Below are 20758 nucleotides of genomic sequence, written 5' to 3'. Positions count from 1 at the left end.
ATATTATGTTTCTCCCGCTTGTGGCGGAGAGTCGTCACTGCTCCCCTTTTCCTACGGTCCACCCACCCACGGGCTAGCTGGCTGGCCCCTGTGTTGGTGCACTATTTAGTCGGGCGATAGAGTTACACTCTTCCCCTTCTCTTTGTCCATTTGCTTGCCCTACATGATTGCTCTTATTTCCTTTTTCCTCTTCGCTTTTTTTTCCCTTTCTCCTTTTCTCCCCTATTTCTCAGGTCGGCTGGGCTGCGTGACCCCGATGGTCTCATTTTGCTATCCTACTCCTGATCCTGGATGGCCCCCTTGACTGTGCTCTCGTTGAACGTTAAAGGTCTCAACTCACCGCATAAGAGAGTCAAGGCCTTCCAAACTTTTGCTACTTTGAAGGCAGGTATTGTAGCTCTCCAAGAAACCCATTTTTCAGCTCGCACCACCCCTAAATGTTTTAGTTCCCGATACCCACAGGTGTATACTGCCTCGGCCTCCACTAAACATCGTGGTGTCCTGATTGCACTGCACCACACCCTTCCCTTCACAGTGCAATCGGAGATCAGAGATCCGGAAGGCCGATACATTATACTAGTGGGACTACTCCAGGATGTTGAAACTACCCTAGTCTCTTACTACGCCCCAAATACTAGTCCAAATCCTTTCTTCTCACATCTGTTACAGGTGTTGCGCTCACACTGTAGAGGGACACTGTTCCTGTGTGGAGACTCTAACTCAGTTCTACAGCCGCACATCGATAAATCACCTTATGCTCCTGATCAGTATTCCCCCTCTCTACGATTTCGTAAACTCTTGCAACAAGCCTCCCTGCTTGACACCTGGCGAGAATGTAACCCAACTAAAAAGAATTTCACCTTTTACTCTTATCCGCATAAATCATTCTCTAGAATCGACCATATTTTTATCTCAGTAGCCTCCTCCCCCACTTTACTTAAATCCGTAATTCAACCCATCTCCTGGTCCGACCACTGTGCAGTGCTTACCACCGTTTCCTCCCTAATCCCTTTGTCCACAGACCGCACATGGTGTATAAATGAAGCCCACCTATCCAACCAATCATATTGTTTTGACATTCAAATTGCTTTAGCGGATTATTTGAAACACAACGCCATCCCTGATATCTCCCCTGTCCTCCTCTGGGAAGCCCATAAACCGGTTATCCGGGGCAAATGTATCTCAGTATCCACTCATCTAAACCGAGATAAAAAAATTAGGCTAGCTGAACTGGAATCCGATTTCCATCTCTGCTCTCTTCAATTTCAATCCTCCCCCACCGAAGCCCATAGAATTTTGATGGAAAAATCTAAGACTGAATTAGATTTAGCCCTGGCCGATTCGGCTGACAAGGCCATCCGTAGATCAAGTCACACCATCTACACTAAAGCCAACAAACCAGACTCCTTTTTGGCCCTTCGTCTCCGTCGCCCTGATAGGAACCATGTTCCGATAAGGTTACGGATAGACAAACACACCTACACCAGTAATCCTATAAAAGTCCTAGCTGAGTTTCGACGGAGGTTACATGACCTCTACAATACCCAGTCTGTTTTCTCCCCCTCCATGGCAGATTCGTTATTACAGGATATCCCCTTACCCACTTTATCTGATTCGAATCGTGAGTGCCTCGAGAGACCCGTCACAGTGGATGAGGTCTTAGCTGCTATCAAGACTCTTAAATCTCATAAACGACCTGGTCCTGACGGGCTCTCGGGCACTTACTTTAAGAAATTTGCTGGTACCCTCGCCCCTCTCCTTGCTAACTCCTTCAATGCATTACTCCGACAACAGTCTTTTGGAAGGGACACCCTGACAGCCATCATAGCCATGATCCCTAAGCCCAACGTAGATAACTCCCTCTGGTCGAACTTTCGGCCTATCTCACTCTTAAATCTTGATATTAAGTTACTAGCTAAAGTTATGGCCCTGCGTCTTAACCCCATTATTGGGAGACTGATTCACAAAGATCAGGTGGGCTTCATACCACGCCGGCAGGCTAGTGATAACATAAGACGAGTTGTTCTCCTACAACACCTTGCCAGAACACGCAAGATCCCTATGCATTTACTATCCCTTGACATCAGGAAGGCCTTTGATACGGTCTCCTGGCCCTATCTAAATTACATCCTGGCCCGTTGGGGCTTTGGTCCACATTTTTTGCAATGGGTGAATTCCCTTTATAACCATCCCCAGGCCTATGTTAAATATTCAGGTTTCCGTTCAGAGAGCTTTCCGATAGGGAGGGGTACTAGACAAGGGTGTCCCCTATCCCCTTTGATATTCGCCCTGGCTATAGAACCTTTGGCAGCCCTGATTAGAGCTAGCCCTGATGTCAAGGGATTGGAGGTGGCCTCTACCTCACATAAAATCTGTCTATTTGCAGATGATGCACTTTTATTTGTCACCTCTCCCCGTACATCTCTCCCGAACCTCGTAAGAATTTTGGAACAGTTTGCCAATGTCTCTGGCCTAGAGGTGAACAAATCTAAATCCAAGGCTCTCAATGTCTCTCTTCCCCCCTCAGAAGTCACCCATCTGCAAGAGTATTTCCCCTTCGCTTGGTCTACCACCTCCTTCCCATATTTAGGTATTAAATTAACATCGGATTTATCTTCCCTTTACAGAACTAACTACCTCCCTATGCTGTCACACCTAACCGCTTTAATGGATTCTTGGAAACCGCTTTGTGTTTCCTGGTTGGGACGAGTGGCAGCCGTAAAGATGTCTTTACTCCCAAAGCTGTTGTACTTATATAGAGTTCTCCCGATTCCGGTCCCCTCCTATTTTCACCGTGTCATTCAATCTAGAGTCTTTAAATATGTTTGGGGTCCCATAAAACCACGAGTTTCTAGATCTATACTCCTGCGTAATAAACTTAGTGGAGGCCTGGGTGTCCCTAATTTTGCCCGCTATTATCAGGCTGCACAACTTGCCCAAATTACGTTATTTCACGCCACATCGGAAACGCCTATTTGGGTTAGTTTAGAGGCCGTTGACATTTATCCCTTGCTAATCTCTAATCTCCTATGGTTACCCCCGCTGGCTCGTAGTCCAATTCTCAACCCGGTAACACGCCACTCACTTAAGCTATGGGATAGTTTACGTGGCCGTTTTCGACTGTTGTCCACCCATGCCCCGCTACTATCTTTTTTTGGCCATCCGCAGTTCTATCCCGCATACACAGAACCTGACTCTTTCCATCTATGGCTCCGGGCAGGACTACACAGGATAGGGGACCTTGTTACTGACACGTCCCTTAAGTCCTTTCCAGACTTACAAGCTCAGGCTAAACTTCCCCCTAGGGAATGTTTCCACTACCTACAAATAACTCATTTTGTTCGCTCAATTATAGGGGACTGTTCCTCCCTGGACATTATGTCCGTCTTTGAAAACATATGTCAATCGGATCCCCACGCCCCTGGTATCATCTCCCGCCTTTATAGTCATTTTACCTCTGACTCCACTGACCCCCCCCTCTACGCTGCACAGTGGTCCAAGGATCTCCAGATAACATTGGATAGGGAGGATTGGATTGGTATTTGGAATCGCACAAAATCTTCATCCCAAAACATTATAGCCCTTGAGGCCAATTATAAGGTCCTGATGCGATGGTATCTAGTCCCCGCTAGGATTTCTAAATTTCTACCCTCTTACCCAGCGGGATGTTTTCGTGGATGTGGAGAGAGGGGTACACATGAGCATATCTGGTGGTCTTGTCCGATAGTGAGACGGTTCTGGATAGCAATATTTCAAATAGCCTCCACCCTATTACAAGAAAAAATTTCGCCCGACCCATCCCTAGCCCTTTTGAATCATATACAATCAGATTTTACCAGAGCCCAAGTTAGACTCTTGCTTCAACTGACTACTGCTGCCAAGCAAACTATTGCTAGGGCTTGGAAGACCCCAACTATACATATTGCAGAAGTTAAGAATAGGGTGACTCAGGCGATGATCCATAGTAAGATTGAGGCCAGGATTCTCGACCGAATGGCTCAACACGACAAAACCTGGACCCCCTGGGTGGAACATTTTCTGCCCCCGGGATTTGATTTAACTCTGTTAGTATCTTAAGACATGATGTGTGCTCCGACCACACTGAACCCGAACCCGTTGGGGTTTGCGCGACTCAGCCGACATCCCTCCTACCCCTCCTACCTTCTCCAGGCCGCTCCGGCCTTCTCTTCCCCTTCTATTCCCCTTGTCCTCTCTTTTCTAATCTTTTTCTTTCTTTTCCTTCTCTGTTCTTAATTGAAATGCTCTTGTTTGTGTTTACTGTGCAAGGCTACTAGCTATTGCCTAGTGTTACATCCCGTTATGTCCCAGTATAATGTACAGAGTACCCCCCTTTTTTTTTTGGTATATATGCCTTTGATGATACAGGACCTCCCCTATCCTTTCCCCCCCCCCCCTACTTATGTTGATTTTTCTGTTAATTTTCTCTGGCTGCGGATTTGTTGGTCCTTTCCTATTTACGAGATATACTTGACAATCCTCATTTTGTATTTTGACCCTCCACACCTTATATATTTTGTAATCGTCTTTAAGCTGATACTTGCCTCTGATGGATTGTACCAGTATGTTTTCATTTGTGTGGTAACATGCAAATAATTGTTTCTGTACTCTGTCATTTGCTCTTTAATAAAAATTTTGAAAAGAAAAAAATAAATATCTTTTGTAAATTATAATTTTAAGTAGTGTGGTTGTATTTCTACCTTTATTCCTCATGTTTTAAAATCTGTACCGATTATACACTCTTTTAGGGAGTTGTGTATATTTAACCTTTTACGGTATTAACAAAAATAAATAAACTACAAAAAAAATAATTTCATAATTTTTTTTGGCACTCTTTTGTAAACATTGTTACAGACAATTACAGGCATACCCCACTTTTAAGTACACAATGGGGTTTATTTACTAAAGCTGGAAAATGCTAAATCAGGCTCACTTCTGCATAGAAACCAATGAGCTTCCAGGTTGTATTACCAGAGCTTAATTGAACAAGGTTAGAAGCTGATTGGTTTATATGCAGAAGTGAGTCTAATTTTGCACTTTCCAGCTTTAGTAAATAATCCCCATTGTGTATTTTAAAGTGGGGTATGCCTGTATTTGTTTTGTCCTCTGAAACCCATGCCTATATTGATATATTGTAAATACAAAGCCAATACCTCTTTCATTGGGTTCTGCTGCTGAGAACATTGCTATGAAACCATTCCCTGCTGTGTTGGCATCTGACACCATTTGGACCAACATCTTGTTGCTGCTGGATACAAGAGCACCGGGTCTAAAAGTACCACAGAATCGTCCAATGCGCTGTCCATTTGAATGACCACTGTAAACATCCACAAAGTCGTATCGGCAGAGATTGTCATTTTCCAAATCGATAAAACGAAAATTCAAGACAACAACTTTACCCTCTGCAACCTAAAAGAAAGTCAGTGTTATTATTGAGTACTAGTGAAATTTACAACATGGGCATAATACTTGTTTTTCCCTAGTGCACATTAAGGATCAGATATCACAAATCCTATCCACTATTTGCATTTTATTGTCTCTCAAAGAAAGAAAGAAAGCATTCTGAGCAGGTTGCCTAAAACTAAGATTTAACTGAAGGTTTTCTGCCTTTAGGACATATGTACTCTAAATCGTAAAAATGTATCTGTTTATCTGTTTTTGGAATAAAACCGTGACATACTTCACTATGGAAGCCCTTTCTTTTTGATTTTTCCCATTAACCATTGGACAACTCTCCTCAAATCGTTTTTTGCCTGGGAACGTGCTCAAACGATTTGAATCCCTTTTGGGCGTGAGTGTCCTGGAGGTCGGTTAAACCTTGGGATCATCATTGTGATTGTGTACAACTCCTGCTGGATATACCTATATGCGTTTTATGACTACCTGTAAAGCCCCGTACACACTATCAGACCTTGTCCAACCAAACTCACATTGGAATTCCGACGAAATTCCATCGGAGTAAAAGAGAATATGTTCTCTATCTAAACTCTGATGGAATTCATCAGAATATCCAATGGAAAAACTCTGATGGGCATACAGATGGTCGGAATTTCCGATGGAAAAAATCTGTCGGACTTTTTCCATCGTAAATTCCGATCGTGTGTACGAGGCATAATGGGGGTCATGGAAGTCTGGTGAGTAGGATGTGTGACAGGTGATGGTGGTGGAAGAAATTCCAGTCAAATATACCTACTGTTCAGCATGGATTCGAAGATCGTGTACACTATTTGAAGAAGTTGATACATTGCCTGAGGACTCTGATACATTGTTTGAACATTCACTATTTGCACTATTGAACTCATTTTGTGTTTGGACTTTTTACACACATATTATCATATTATCATGTTGGTGTTCAGCTGAAATCACTTTGCACTTTAAAACGGAAGGAGCACGGTTTAATCAATTTATTATTGATTTCTATTAATTAATTTTTTCTTTTATAATGTGCTGCTCCTTATCAATACTCACCTGTTTAATTACTTTAATTGCTCTGGTTGTTGTTACTGTTATCTCTCCACTTTGCGCTGGTTCTGTTTTTTTTAACCCCCCATTCACATTTTGTTTTACTGTCTGCTTCAATTCACAAAAAATCTCCACACTTTTCATCACTGTAAAACCCTGCCATATAAAGGGGAGGAAGGACAGGAAGTAAGGAGAATTTCCCCTAATTGGTACACAGTGGGCAAAAAACTCTATATTTTGACCATTGTTCATGCTTTCCAAAAAATTAAAAGGAGTATTTAGTTAGGCTACTATTTATGTCACAATCGTTGACCACCATATGTTGTCCTCACAAGTGAAATAACAAACGCGTCATAGTGACTGTAGGTATAGCCTTTAGAAAGATTATTTTCTCCACAGGGCTCCCTATTGGTGAGAGAGAGAGAGAGAGAGAGAGAGAGAGAGAGAGAGAGAGAGAGAGAGAGAATCTCACAAAAGTGAATACACCCCTCACATTTTTGTAAATGTTTTATTATATCTTTTTTATGTGACAACACTGAAGAAATAACACTTTGCTACAATGTAAAGTAGTGAGTGTACAGCTTGTATAACAGTGTAAATTTGCTGTCCCCTCAAAATAACTCAACACACAGCCATTAATGTCTAAACCACTGGCAACAAAAGTGAGTACACCTCAAGTAAAAGTCCAAGTGTAAATGTCCAAATTGGGCCCAATTAGCCATTTTCCCTCCACAGGGTCATGTGACTCATTAGTGTTACAAGGTCTCAGGTGTGAATGGGGAGCAGGTGTGTTAAACTTAGCGTTATCGCTCTCACTCACTTATACTGGTCACTGAAAGTTTAACATGGAACCTCATGGCAAAGAACTCTCTGAGAATCTAAAAAAAAGTTGTTGCTCTACATACAGATGGCCTAGGCTATAGGAAGATTGCCAAGACTGAGCTGCAGCACGATGGTCAAGACCATACATCGGTTTAACGGGACAGGTTCCACTCACGACAGGCCTCGCCATGGGCGACCAAAGGAGTTGAGTGCAAGTGCTCAGCGTCATATCGGGAGGTTGTCTTTGGGAAATAGACGTATGAGTTCTGCCAGCATTGCTGCAGAGGTTGAAGGGGTGGGGGGGTTAGTCGTCCCAGAAAAAAGTCTGATCTTCCTCATGGGAAATTTTAACTGACAGGCCATGAAATTGATAGCTTATTGTGACCCCATATTCCCTGCTCTGTAGGTGTTTAATCAAAACTTAATTTAATTGAACTTATGTTGTGCATAAAATCACATTTATCAACAAAAGTAAACATTGGAACAGGAAGTAGGGGAATGAGACACAGATGGCAACAAAAAAAAAAAAAAACTTAAAGGGGTTGTAAAGACAAAAATATTTTCCTCTTAAATTAAAGTCTGACAGTAGCTGATAAAGTAAAAAGTAATTTTTTGCATTATAACTAGTTTGATACCTGTTGAAATCAAGCTGTTTTATTCACCTCCAGCACTCCTGAATCATTATTCTCACTGACTTCCTGGTTTGCGGTGCGCATTCATTCTTGCTACATATTGGGCTAATGGGAACTACAGTTCCCATTAGGCTTAGCCTCCATGCCTGTGAGGGATAAGAGAGCATCTTCACGCAGGGCTGTAGTCATAGGGAGGGGGTGAGCACATTCTGCTTTCCACCATGCAAAACAGCTCAGATGCTGGTGGAAAGCAAGAAGAGGAGAGACAGGAAGTGGCATTTTCAAACCTGGATTACTGTATTTTGGAGGTCAAAAGGAAAAACGAGGTAAGTGATATTTATATGCTCTAGCTTACAGCAATCAATTGATCTAATAAAAAATGAACCTTTAGTGTTTCTTTAACAGAGATTCTATCTGTACCTTCTGTACAATTTATTTTTATTTTTATTGCTACAGGGGGTAAAATAAGTATTGAACACATGGAATTTTCACTGCATGCCGGTAACACCCCATGCAGTCCATACATACAAAGAAACCAAAACAAATACATTCAGAAATTAGTATATGTGTAATAAAATGGAATGACACAGAAAAAAGTATTGAACACGCTAACTAAAATTTACTTAATACCTTGTACAAAATCCTTTGTTGGTAATGACAGCTTCAAGACTCCTGTATAGAGAAACTAGTCGCATGTAATGCTCAGGTGTGATTTTGGCCCATTCTTCCACACAGTCTTCAAATCTTGAAGGTTCCATGGGCCCCTTCTATGAACTCTGAATAAATCTTTAGTTCTTTCCATAGAATTTCTATTGGATTCAAATCAACTGATTGGCTGGGCTATTCAAGCAGCTTTATTTATTTTTTCTGTGAAGCCATTTGAGAGTTTCCTTGACTTTGTTTTTGGGATTATTGTCTTGCTAAAATGTCCACCCTTGTTTCATCTTCATCATCCTGGTAGATGGCAGCGGATTTTTATCAGGAATGGTGTGTACATTTTTCCATTCATCCTTCGATCAATGATTTGACGTTTGCCTGTACCAAATGCTAAAAAACAGCCCCACAGCATGATGTTCCCACGTCCAAACTTCACTGTTGGTATGATGTTTTTTGGGGTGATATGCAGTGCCATTTGACCTCCAAACATGATGTGTATTATGGCATCCAAAGAGTTAAATTTTGGTCTCATCTGATTTTTGCAGTATTTGCCAGGCTTGTCTAAATGTTATGCAGTAAACTTTAAACAAGCTTCAACATGCTTTTTCTTCAGCAATGGAGTCTTGCGTGGTGAATGTGCATGCAGGTCATGGTGGTAGAGTGCATTACTTATTGTGTTCTTTGAAACAATTGTACCTGCTAATTCCAGGTCTTTCTGAAGCTCTCCACAATTGGTCCTTGGCTCTTGCACAACTCTTCTGATAATTAATTTAACTCCTCTGTCAGAAATCATGCAAGGAGCACCTGGTCATGGCCGGTTTATGCTGAAACTATGTTCTTTTCACTTCCGGGTTATGGCACTAACAGTGCTCACTGGAACATTCAGAAGTTTAAAAATCCTTCTGTAACCAATGACATCAGTATGTTTTGCAACAATAAGTTTGCGAATGTCTTGAGAAGGCTCTTTGCTTTTATCCATTATGAGATCTTTCTTGTGTGACACCTTGGTAATGAGACACCTTTTTAAATGCCATCAGCTGAGACTGAATCAGCTGATATTAATTTGAACTGCCAAGGGGAAGGATTTCTTTCTAATTACTGATAGATTTCAGCTGGTGTCTAGGCTTTCCATGCCTTTTTGCACCTCCCTTTCTTTATGTGTTTAATACTTTTCCATGTGTGATTGCATTTTATTACACATAACTTAATTTCTAAACATATTTGTTTTGGTTTCTTTGTATATATGGATTGCATGGGTTGTCACCGACAGGTGGTGAACATTTCATGTCAATACCACCTTTAGAAATATATTCTTTTTAGAGGCAACACACAAGCTGACACCACTGCACTTACATATAATATAATGTCCATTGCCGACAGAAAAGGGAAAGAGGCAAGACCCCCTGCAAGTGATGCAAACAGTGTGCTGCACAGATGTGGAATACTATTGTTTCCAATATAATATAGTAAAGAGTTCCTCAGCTAGTTCATATGCTGTCGTGCAGTAGCAGGTTTAATTAATTGTATATGTTAAATATAATTATTAAAGAAAGCCTGGCAGGCTTAGCCTGTACTCAAACAGAGATGTAGGTTGCAATTGCTGGCCCCTCTTTAAAAAGGCTGATTACCTGGCTCTCATAATCTAGTGGGCAACATATTCTGACTCACTAGCCTTCATTCAGATTTTACTTGAATGATTGTTCTAGGAGGTCAATGATTTGGAAATTGTTTCTAAAAATTAACTTGTATGAACAGCAATAAAATCCACTAGATCCACTAGATTTTTGTTTTGAAACGGCAAACAGTTGTTGTCCAGTTGACACTTTTGTCGTACAGGGAACCATAGGCATACATTAACCCTTATGTTTTCTACACCCCCCCCCCCCCCCATGCCTAATCCATCCCTATAAATGTATCCACATCCTTTAACTTAAAGTTGTGACTAAAGTTCACAATGTAGCATATGAACAGATCCCAATGGAAATTTTGGTCATGACTATGTCTAGAATTTACCCTCTACACTGCTATTATCTGGTCCAGATAAATAAGATAATTAACCAAATCCTGGGGAAAATCGTACTTGTGCCACATCCCAAAACAACTATTCAACACATAGGGGTAGATCCACATACCTACGCTGTGCCTGGCGCATATGTCAGATACGCTACGCCGCTGCAACTTACTTTGGCTTAGTTTGAATCCTCAATGAATTTGCGCCGTAAGTTACAGCGGCGTAGTGTATCTCTCGCAGCGTAAGGGCGCGGAATTCAAATGCGGCGGGTAGGGGGCGTGTTTCAATTAAATGAAATGCGTCCCCGCGCCGAACGAACTGCGCATGCGCCGTCCCTAAAATTTCCCGCCGTGCATTGCGCTAAATGACGTCGCAAGAACGTCATTGGTTTTGACGTGAACGTAAATAGCGTCCAGCCCCATTCACAGACGACTTACGCAAACGACATAACATTTTCAAAATTAGATGCGGGAACGATGGCCATACTTAACATTGAGTATGCCACCATATAGCAGCTTTAACTATACGCCGGAAAAAGCTGAACGGAAACGACGTAAAAAAATGCGACGGTCGGAAATAGCTAATTTGCATACTCGACGAGGAATACGATGGAAACGCCACCTAGCGGCCGCCGGAAAATTACATCTAAGATCCGACGGCGTACTAAGGCGTACGCCTGTCGGATCTAACACAGATGCCGTTGTATCTTGTTTGGTGGATACCAAAACAAAGATACGACGCGCGAAATTTGAAATTACGCGGCGTATCAAGTGATACGCCGGCGTAATTTCTTTGGGGATCTGCCCCATATTCAGTAACTAACTTATACCATTAGTACGAGACTTTAAAGGCTCTGTACTAGAGGCACCATTAACACAATTAGGAAGTATATAACTGGTAGTCACAATTTGTTAATAAAATAATAAATGGTTGTATTGATATGCTTCTGTCATTCTAATGCTGCGTACACTCATACTCTGACGGAATTCCATTCAAGCTGACTTGCAAACATACTGTCACAGCAAATTCCAACGTTCAAGAATGCGGTGACGTACAACACTACGACGAGCAGAGAAAAATTAAGTTCAATGCTTCTGAGCATGCGTCGACTCGATTCTGAGCATGCATGCTTTTTTCTCCGTCGGAGTTCCATACAGACGAACGGAATTTCCGATTGAAAAAAAAGAGAACTTTCTAAGGCCCTGTACACACGATCAGTCCAAACTGATGAAAACGGACTGAAGTTCAGTTTCATCGGTTCACCGATGTGCCTACACACCATCAGTTCAAAAACCGATCGAGTCCAACGTGGTGACACTTCCAAGCATGCATTGACTTGATTCTGAGCATGCCCGGGTTTGGAAACGATGCTTTTGCGTACTAACCATCGGTTTTGACCTATCGGTCAGGCGTCCATCATTCCAATTTTAAAGCAAGTTCTCTGTTTCTGGACTGAAGGACTACAGACCGATGGGGCGTACACACGGTTGGTTTGGACCGATGAAACTGAACTTCAGTCCGTTTTCATCAGGCTTGGATTGATCGTGTGTACAAGGCCAAAGTCCGTCGGAATTTCCGAAGGAAAAAAATTCCATTGGGACTAAATACTATAATATTTAGAATATTGATAAATAGAATATTAATAGAATATTAATATTAATAATAGAAAAATAATAAAACAATAGAAATTCATACACATATTTCACATGTATAATCAAAGGAAATTTTAAGTGTTTAGTCAACTGGCAACTTCCAACATTAAATACACTTTGGGTATAGTTAATATCCCACACCACCAGATGGCCCAAACAAACCCCTAGCCACAAATGGGCAGGGATGCCATCAAGGCATTGGACCACACAGGGAGGAGACTGTGGCCAAAACAGGATGGACACCAACCAACAACATAACTGCAAATGAAATGATATAATATGAAGCTATTCATATATACTAATAATGAGAAGCTATTGCAAGAATCCTTGTAATTCCCACCTAGAACACATTCACATCACATATAAAAGAAACTTGACCACACCAAACAATCCCATATATGTCAAATCAAACAACACTCACAACCCAACCTACACCTGCTTAGATCATACAAATACCTATCTAATCACACTAAAACACTACTCAGTCGTGCATAGATGCAACCCACTAACATGCAACAAACACCCAGACATCCATTACTACCATTGCCTCCAACCATTCATACCAACATCCATCCACCTATATTGTCCTCCTGGGCAGGACGAACATGCCGGGGGAAGGCAGTGGCAGCAGTATGTGATGGGGAGCCAGCATTGAACAACTTGCACTATTGGGTATGCTCTTTGGACTTATAATTGGAATACATATTTTTGCTATATGCAAGGGGATTTACTTTGTGGCTTTGAGACTGTTTCATGTTATATAAGGGGGCAAAGTTGCCATATATTAGTTGGAGCTTTGGTTTGGTATGCCTGTGCGGGGGGGGGGGGGGGGGGGGGACAGTGGATGGTAGCTGTTTGGTCAAAGTGGAGTGGAAGTACGAGTGTAGGATGGATAGGGTTTTTGCAGGCTATTGTATATAATAGTGTGGCAATATGCATGGTTGGTCTTAAGTGGAGTGGATGTTTGGGTTCATATATGTGTAGGTATAACTATTGTTTTATTAATATTCTAGATAGTATTGCATTCGGCCCCTGAAGAAACAGCGGTCCAGACTTGAATTTGAGGAATGCGCAATAAAATCACTAAATGGACTATGTATAAGTCTTTTTAGCATGGGATATTGCATTATTTTATGATACTTGGGAAAATTGCAGAAGCATGTCAATACAACTACAGTGAAACCTTGGTTTGCCAGCATAATTCATTCCAGAAACATGCTTGTAATCTAAAGCACTTGTATATCAAAGCATTTTTTTTTTACAGGGTATAAAAGAGAAGAGAGACACCTCTAAGTGTAGCAATAAGTTGCTAAATGTTGTACCTTCATTAAATGTAACCATTTTGCTACACTTAGAGGCTCCTCTCTTCTTTTTTATACTCAGTTGTGACATGACGCTATTCTTATATCAAGACATCACTTGTATATCAAGGCAATGTATTAAAACATTTCTCAAATCAAGTTACTCTCAAACCAAGATTTTACTGTAGTAGTTATTTTGTCAACAAATTGTGACTAATAAAATTTGTATTTTTATACTTCCTAATTGTGTTACTGTTGCCTCTAGTACAGAACCTTTAAAGTCATTAAAACCCCCAGATGGTTTCTAAATATGTTTTGGACTGCTATTATCTGGTCATATTCTTTGTGAGTTTAATCTCTTTTTTTTTTAAAATGAACCAGGAGTCATTACCCCATTTCATAAAATGCAGAATATGGATAGTTGGCTGGGTCTAGCATATTCTCACTGCTGCCAAGAAAGTTCTCAGCAAAGTAATACCACTTTCCATTGCTGCGCTAAGGCAACATGAAATGATTATAGCATGCTATCAAAGCAATGACTCTTCATTTTCTAACTGATAAACTCCAATCCTATCCCCTCCATAACCTCTGTTCTGTTGCTTCATAAGACATGTTAAGCATAGCTATCTGGGCCTCATGCCGTATTATGCTACCTAATGTAGCCCTTTTTTCAGTTGAATTTTGTTTGAGTCTTGGGTATTATAAAGCTCAAGAATTTGAAGGTGGCATTACAACATGTGGCAAAGCAGAAGTAGGGTGCCTAGTAGGAAGCAGTTGCTCTGATAACTATGTAGGGTCCACTTTCCCTCTTGCTGCCAGCTGTTTATATAAGAAGCAGGTCCAGCAAAGTTTTACCACTTCTGTATGGCCAGGATATATGTAGATACAGGTTTTAGCTGCTAAGCTATAATAAATATAAATGCAGCACCCTGCACCCAAATGACTGGGCGCTATGTTAAATTTAGTGGGTGCCGATAATGTGGCTCAGACTGTATGATTTATACTAAATTAGCCTCTGTACTGGCAGTGGCTGTGTCTGGTAGCATATTCCCACAGACCAGTGTTGGAACAAGCCGTAGATCATTGAGCATCTTTCCTCGGGAACAGCCCAGTGGGAGTGGTACCCCGCTGTGCATGCCGGGAAGGGGTACTTAAGGGGCAGATGCCATGTTTTGGGGTCCTTCGCCTCGTAGCCCTCCTGGCACGAGGTATGTGTTGCGTGATTTCCAGCCCCGGGACCACGTTGGCCTGAGGCTGCATCTCTATCACTAAGATTGATTGATTGATTTAATAGATTTATAATGCGCCAAATACTAACCCGTCAGGGCAGTGCCTAAGCCCAGTTATGCTAACTAGGGCCTATGAATCAAGAGGGATCCCAAGCTGTCCATCTAAGTGAAGGAAGCTATACTTAATAAAGGAAACTAGGGGAGGACCTGCCGTGGAAGGGGACCAAGCGGAAGGCTTATGTCTCGGGATAGGCCTGCTGACCTTATTAAGGATGGATCCACAACTCAATTTGTCCTACAGTTCGCCGGGTCGGCTTAAAGGCTCTTTAACTGTACGGCTGGAAGTTCGGGTATTACATCCTGTGGCAGAGGATTCCGGACTGTTCAATTTGTTCTTAATCAGTCTGTGGCAGAGACTGTTATCGAACTGGTTCGTGCATCATTCTGGCTGCTAGGACACTTGAGAGGGGTCTATCAGGGTGAGCAATACCCACTCAAGAGGGAGTGGTGAATGACTTTGGAGTTTAGGGGTTTTCCTCAGTGATCTGTACCGTGTACCTGAACCTTCTCTTGCCCCTTCATCCTTCTAACTTCTTCACAAGTTTTGAGCAAAAGAAAAAAACCTGACAGCTAGAGGTTTTACATCTTGTGTGGACATTGGAGTTCTTTCAGGCCCCGTACACACGACCGAGTTTCTCGGCAGAATTCAGCCAGAAACTCGATGGGAGCCGTATTTTGCCGAGAAACCCGGTCGTGTGTACACTTTTGGCCGAGGAAACCGACGAGGAACTCGTCGAGCCAAATAGAGAACATGTTCTCTATTTCCTCGTTAGTCAATGGGGAAACTTGGCTCGCCGAGATCCTCGGCAGCTTCACAAAGAACTCGACGAGCAAAACGATGTGTTTTGCCTGTCGAGTTTCTCGGACGTGTGTACGGGCCTCAGACTTTCTTCCCCTAGACGACAAATGTTGAGGTAACGTGCAAGACAAAATCTAAACCAGCAGCTACTACGGGGGTTGTGCTACATAAATATATTACTTTATTGTGTTTACTCAATAGCATACTATACCCCATAGGATTTGAGTTATGAACATTTTCTTTCCAGTTGTAGTAAGCACACTGAAAATATGCATGTCAGATTCACCATCTGCTGTCTCTTCCTTCAACATGCCAATACAAAGGAAGTAGAGATAAAAGACACACAATTATTCACTGTTGAGTGTGGTGTAGCCCATTTTTGACATAAACAATTCTCAGAAATGCAATAAGGTTCATCTTGCCTTTTATCTATATTTCTTATAAAAAAGGCTAATTTGCAGCGCTTAAGTAAAAGTTGTCTGATAATGGGACAAGGATTTGCCTAAATGAAGAACTACTGTGTGGTTTTCCAACTTAGATGTTGCATTTCTTTATCAGAACACTGGAGCTGTAAATAGAATGGGATTGATTCCAGATACAAAACAGATATTCAGGAAAACGTTAAGCAGATCTGCATGGTGTGGGACCCCTGTGAGAGCAATACTCTGAACCACAAAGAAGAATGAATCAGCATACTATCAGCCAAGGAGGCCGTTCACAGATGTAGAATGTTGTGCATACTTCACACAGACATACCTTTCAACATTTCCAGTGAGGCTAATGAAAAAAATATGAGCAGTCTACAACACATTTATACCGTGCTGCACAGTTAGTTAGGGGTTTTAAAAAGTAGTATTTAAAACTATAACTATGTTATAGGGTTGTACCGATACCACTTTTTTAAGACCGAGTACAAGTACCGATACTTTTTTTCAAGTAATCTCATGTGACAGTGGCACATGTGTCAGTAGTTTATTTTTATTTTTTTTACAATTTTTTTTATGTTTTAGAATTTATTTAATGTAATTTTAGTTTTTTTTACAATGCTTTCTTTTTTCTTAGGGGGGGGGGGGATTTATTATTTATTGCAATTTTTTTATCAGCCCTGTCGGGGGCTTAGGTGAGATACCAGGGGTCTTAACAGGCCCTTAACATTTCCCCTTTGAGACAGGGAATAGGACTAGGGACACAGATTCCCCAGTCCTTTCTCAGCAGCCTCAGCTGTGCTGAAAATTAATGGAGAGAAGACAGCGGCTCCTCTCCATTCATAAACTGAAACATTGTAAACACAGTTTACAATGTTTCAGTTATGTGAATGGACAGAGTCAGTGATCACTGACTCTGTACATTCCGAACAGTAAGGAGCCAGATTTACTGGCTCCTAACTACGCTCTCGATCCTGACAGATCGAGGGGGTGGAGGAGTAGCACGGAGGGGGACGGCAGCATGGAGGGGGACACGGAGGGAGAGAGCAGCATGGAGGTGACACGGAGGGAGAGAGCAGCATGGAGGGGGACACGGAGGGAGAGAGCAGCATGGAGGGGGACACGGAGGGAGAGAGCAGCATGGAGGGGGACACGGAGGGAGAGAGCAGCATGGAGGGGGACATGGAGGGAGGGAGACAGCAGCAGAACGGAGGGGGACTGGAGGAGGATATGGGGCCAACCCTACTATGTTAGCATGTACTATATTGTTAAAAAAATATTGATAACAGTAACATCCCACTAATCAAACTTTAGCTTCTGATTCAATAGTTCCATTTGCCCAGACACATAGCCAATGTCTCATTGCTAGCTGTGGGTTACAGCATATAGATTGTAACAGCTTGAATTTGCTCAATTGTATCTAGTTTAGGTCAATGATAAGTTTGCATACAGTATCACAGCTTCCCCTTGTACTGTTTACTGTAGTAGCAAACCTGTACATTTTGTCCCTTTTCTCCTTCAAATTTCCACACCTCCAAACAGTTGTATTTTGAGGATTATCACACCCCATAAAGATTAATAGCACAGCTCTGGCAAGAGATAAGAGAATCAACATTACACAGTGGTAATCTCTGCAGGCAGCATTGCTAACTTTGTTTTTAGACTTTAGAGGTGACAGAAATGATCCAACTGTTCTCAGGTCAAGTTCTCAGCACCATGCTGAGGAAGGCTTTATTACAGCTCCATTCTACCCCATGGTTATCATAAATGGAACATGGTGGACCGAGTCATCCTCCAGCTCCTTAAACATGTTGTAACCGTGAGATTTCCTTCCCAATATTCAAGTTATTTTCCCCTCCAACTGAAAGTTTTGGATTTTTCCATCTCCGAGTGCATGTTCCAGCTATTCTGGTGCATTTTTTTTTAAATAAGATAAATAAAAAATCCAACAGGGAGAATAACCCCTCATAGAGGCCACGGCAGTCGTGTAAAGGAAATTAAGAGCAAAGACTATAATAGTAATTGAAGGATTTAAGAAATTGTTTGATGTTTTAATCCTTTAGTTCTGGGTGGCCTAGCCCTTCAACTCTTCTAGCCAGTCTAATTGCTAGTTCCCCAGGCGAGCTCTTGGGTCACCCACAGCTATGAACTTTGTGATCTAGCTGAAAAGTCAAACACCTTCATAAAAACTAAAAAAGGCCTAAAAAATTGAAAATTTCAGACATGTATCATTTTATTTTTTTACTAGACCAAAACAAAAGGTAAAACAAAAATATGGAGTCTGGTTACCATTATATACAGGTCTATATACACCTCTTAGGACAAATAAGCTAGAGAAATACTGAACACCAACATTATCTACTGTAGTGACTCATGAGCTCATATTAGAACCATATTAACATATAATTGGGGACAGCAAATGCAGACATCTAGCTATGCATGGAATCTGTAGTCATTTCAGCCACTTATGACTTATGGATATTTGAGTCAGTGGTATCCCAGTAACCAACTGTGACTAATCTACATGTCTGGAAACATTCCCATCTCATTACAAGAGAGATACTATTCATTTCACAGTTATAACAGGTCATTGCAACCAATGCGTCTATTCTTAAAGACCTGGAAAATCACAGGCAATGGAGTCAAATTGAAACTATAGTCTTATTATTTATTTGTTTAATTTATAAGCAAGTAAAAGAGATTACCATAGCTTAATGTATAAAGTCTTATCAACAGTTATACAAATACAGCCATATTTGTTCTTTAAATGTACAAGTGCTGCATGGTGAGTATGTATTTTTTTATCCATTTACCTTACTACATATATAGCAGACAAGGCCTGTCTGATTAAAATAACAGTAGTCTTTAATGACATAGATACCCATAATGCTTGTGCTTGCCAAAGATGATGGGGCCTATTTATAAAAAAAATTGTTATGAAAGTGCCTCTGCATTCCCAATGCTGCCACAAATAGTTCCCATAAGGTCTCTAACATTTTCTATAATTGTCAGCTCCATCTAGAGGCCATAATGAAGCACTTTCCTGAAATACCGCAATTAGGAATATACTGCATTATGACCACTAGAGGTTGCTGTGGATAACAGGCAATACAGAGATTAAGCACATTACGGGATTATTTACAGAGGCCCGGATTCAGATAGCCTTTACGCCGGCGTATCTATTGATATGCCGCGTAAGTGCTACGAAGCGCCGGCTTATCTTCTTTCTGTATTCAGAAAGCAAGATACGCCAGAATTTTACTAAGATACGGCCGGCGTAAGGCTCTTACACCGTCGTATCTTATCCTGCATATTTACACTGGCCGCTAGGTGGCGCTTCCATAGATTTCCGTGTCAAATATGCAAATTAGGTAGATTCGCCGATTCAGAAACGTACGTCCGCCCGGCGTATTTTTTTACGTCGTTTACGTTAGGCTTTTTCCGGCGTAAAGTTACCCCTGCTATATGAGGGGTATCCTATGTTAAGTATGGACGTCGTTCCTGCGTCGAATTTTGAAAATCTTACGTCGTTTGCGTAAGTCGTTCGCGAATAGGGCTGTACGTAAGTTACGTTCACGTCTAAAGCAATGACGATTTGCGGCGTAATCTCGAGCATGCGCACTGGGATTCTTTCACGAACAGTGCATGCGCCGTTCGTAAAAATCATAAAATACGCGGGGTCACATGAAATTTAAGTAAAACACGCCCACATCATCCAGATTTGAATTAGGTGGGCTTACGTCGGACCTCATACATTACGCCGCCGTAACTTAGGGCGCAAGTTCTTTCTGAATACGGAACTTGCGCCCAAATTTACGGCGGCGTAACGTATCTGAGATACGTTACGCCCCGCCGATAGATACTCCAATGTATCTGAATCCGGGCCAATATCTATATAAATGCTGAGGCATTCATACAGTGTGTTTTTTATAAAGAGACCCCTATGTGATCTTTAGCCTAGGCTAAGCTTGAAACAAACTATTTTGCTTTTGAGGACTTGGCCTGGTCATGACAGGTGCAAAACACATCTAACCTGCATTCTACTCTGCACTGATGAGATTATAGCTCCTCGAATTCATCTCCATGATTTCCAAATCCACCTACAGCCATGGGAAACAAAACCTGCAGAACTGTTGTTTTTGAAGCCCCCAGCTGTTGAAGCCCCCATGCTACAGCTCCATTCAGAAATATTTAGCCTTGGAGTCACCAGAGATAAGCTTTGGGATAAGCAAGGTCCATAAAGACATGGATGAGCGAGTCTGGGGTGGAGAAACTTGACTGGCCTGCACAGAGTCAGAATGGTCAAACGTTCCCATAGCATTGTTGCCCTTCTCTGGACGCTCTCCAGTTCCAGCACATCCTTCTTAAAGCGGTAGTTCACCCTCCTTTCCATCATTAGACCATTAAATTCGGCATCGTAGCGCGAGCTACGGTATGCCGGTCTTAAATTTTTAATCCCCGTACTCACTGTTCTATCGCTCATTGAAGAATCCGACTCCCGCGGGGAATGGGCGTGCCTATGGAGAGGGAGGATGATTGACGCCCGGCTCTGGCACGTCACGCTCCCCGAAGACAGCCGGAGTAGGTCTCGGCTATTCACGGCGCCTGCGCACAGGCTATGCGCAGGCGCCGTGAATAGCCAAGCCTATTTCGGCTATTTCCGGAGAAGCGTGACGTGCCAGGGCCGGCC

General features: G+C 41.9%; 1 protein-coding gene across 1 annotated transcript in view; it reads right to left on the bottom strand.

The window, feature by feature from the left end:
- PCOLCE2 (procollagen C-endopeptidase enhancer 2) overlaps nucleotides 1-20758 on the bottom strand; it is an 88813-nt gene that overhangs the window by 41451 nt on the left and 26604 nt on the right. The window contains exon 3 of the mRNA XM_040349113.1: nucleotides 5172-5427. Coding sequence (XP_040205047.1) covers nucleotides 5172-5427 — 256 coding nt within the window. The remainder of the gene's footprint in view (nucleotides 1-5171; nucleotides 5428-20758) is intronic.

The sequence above is a fragment of the Rana temporaria genome, chromosome 4, assembly GCF_905171775.1.
Source record: "Rana temporaria chromosome 4, aRanTem1.1, whole genome shotgun sequence".
Classification (NCBI taxonomy): Eukaryota; Metazoa; Chordata; class Amphibia; order Anura; family Ranidae; genus Rana; species Rana temporaria.
The sequence above is the reverse complement of the archived record's forward strand: the minus strand, read 5'-3'. Positions and strand labels throughout refer to the sequence as shown.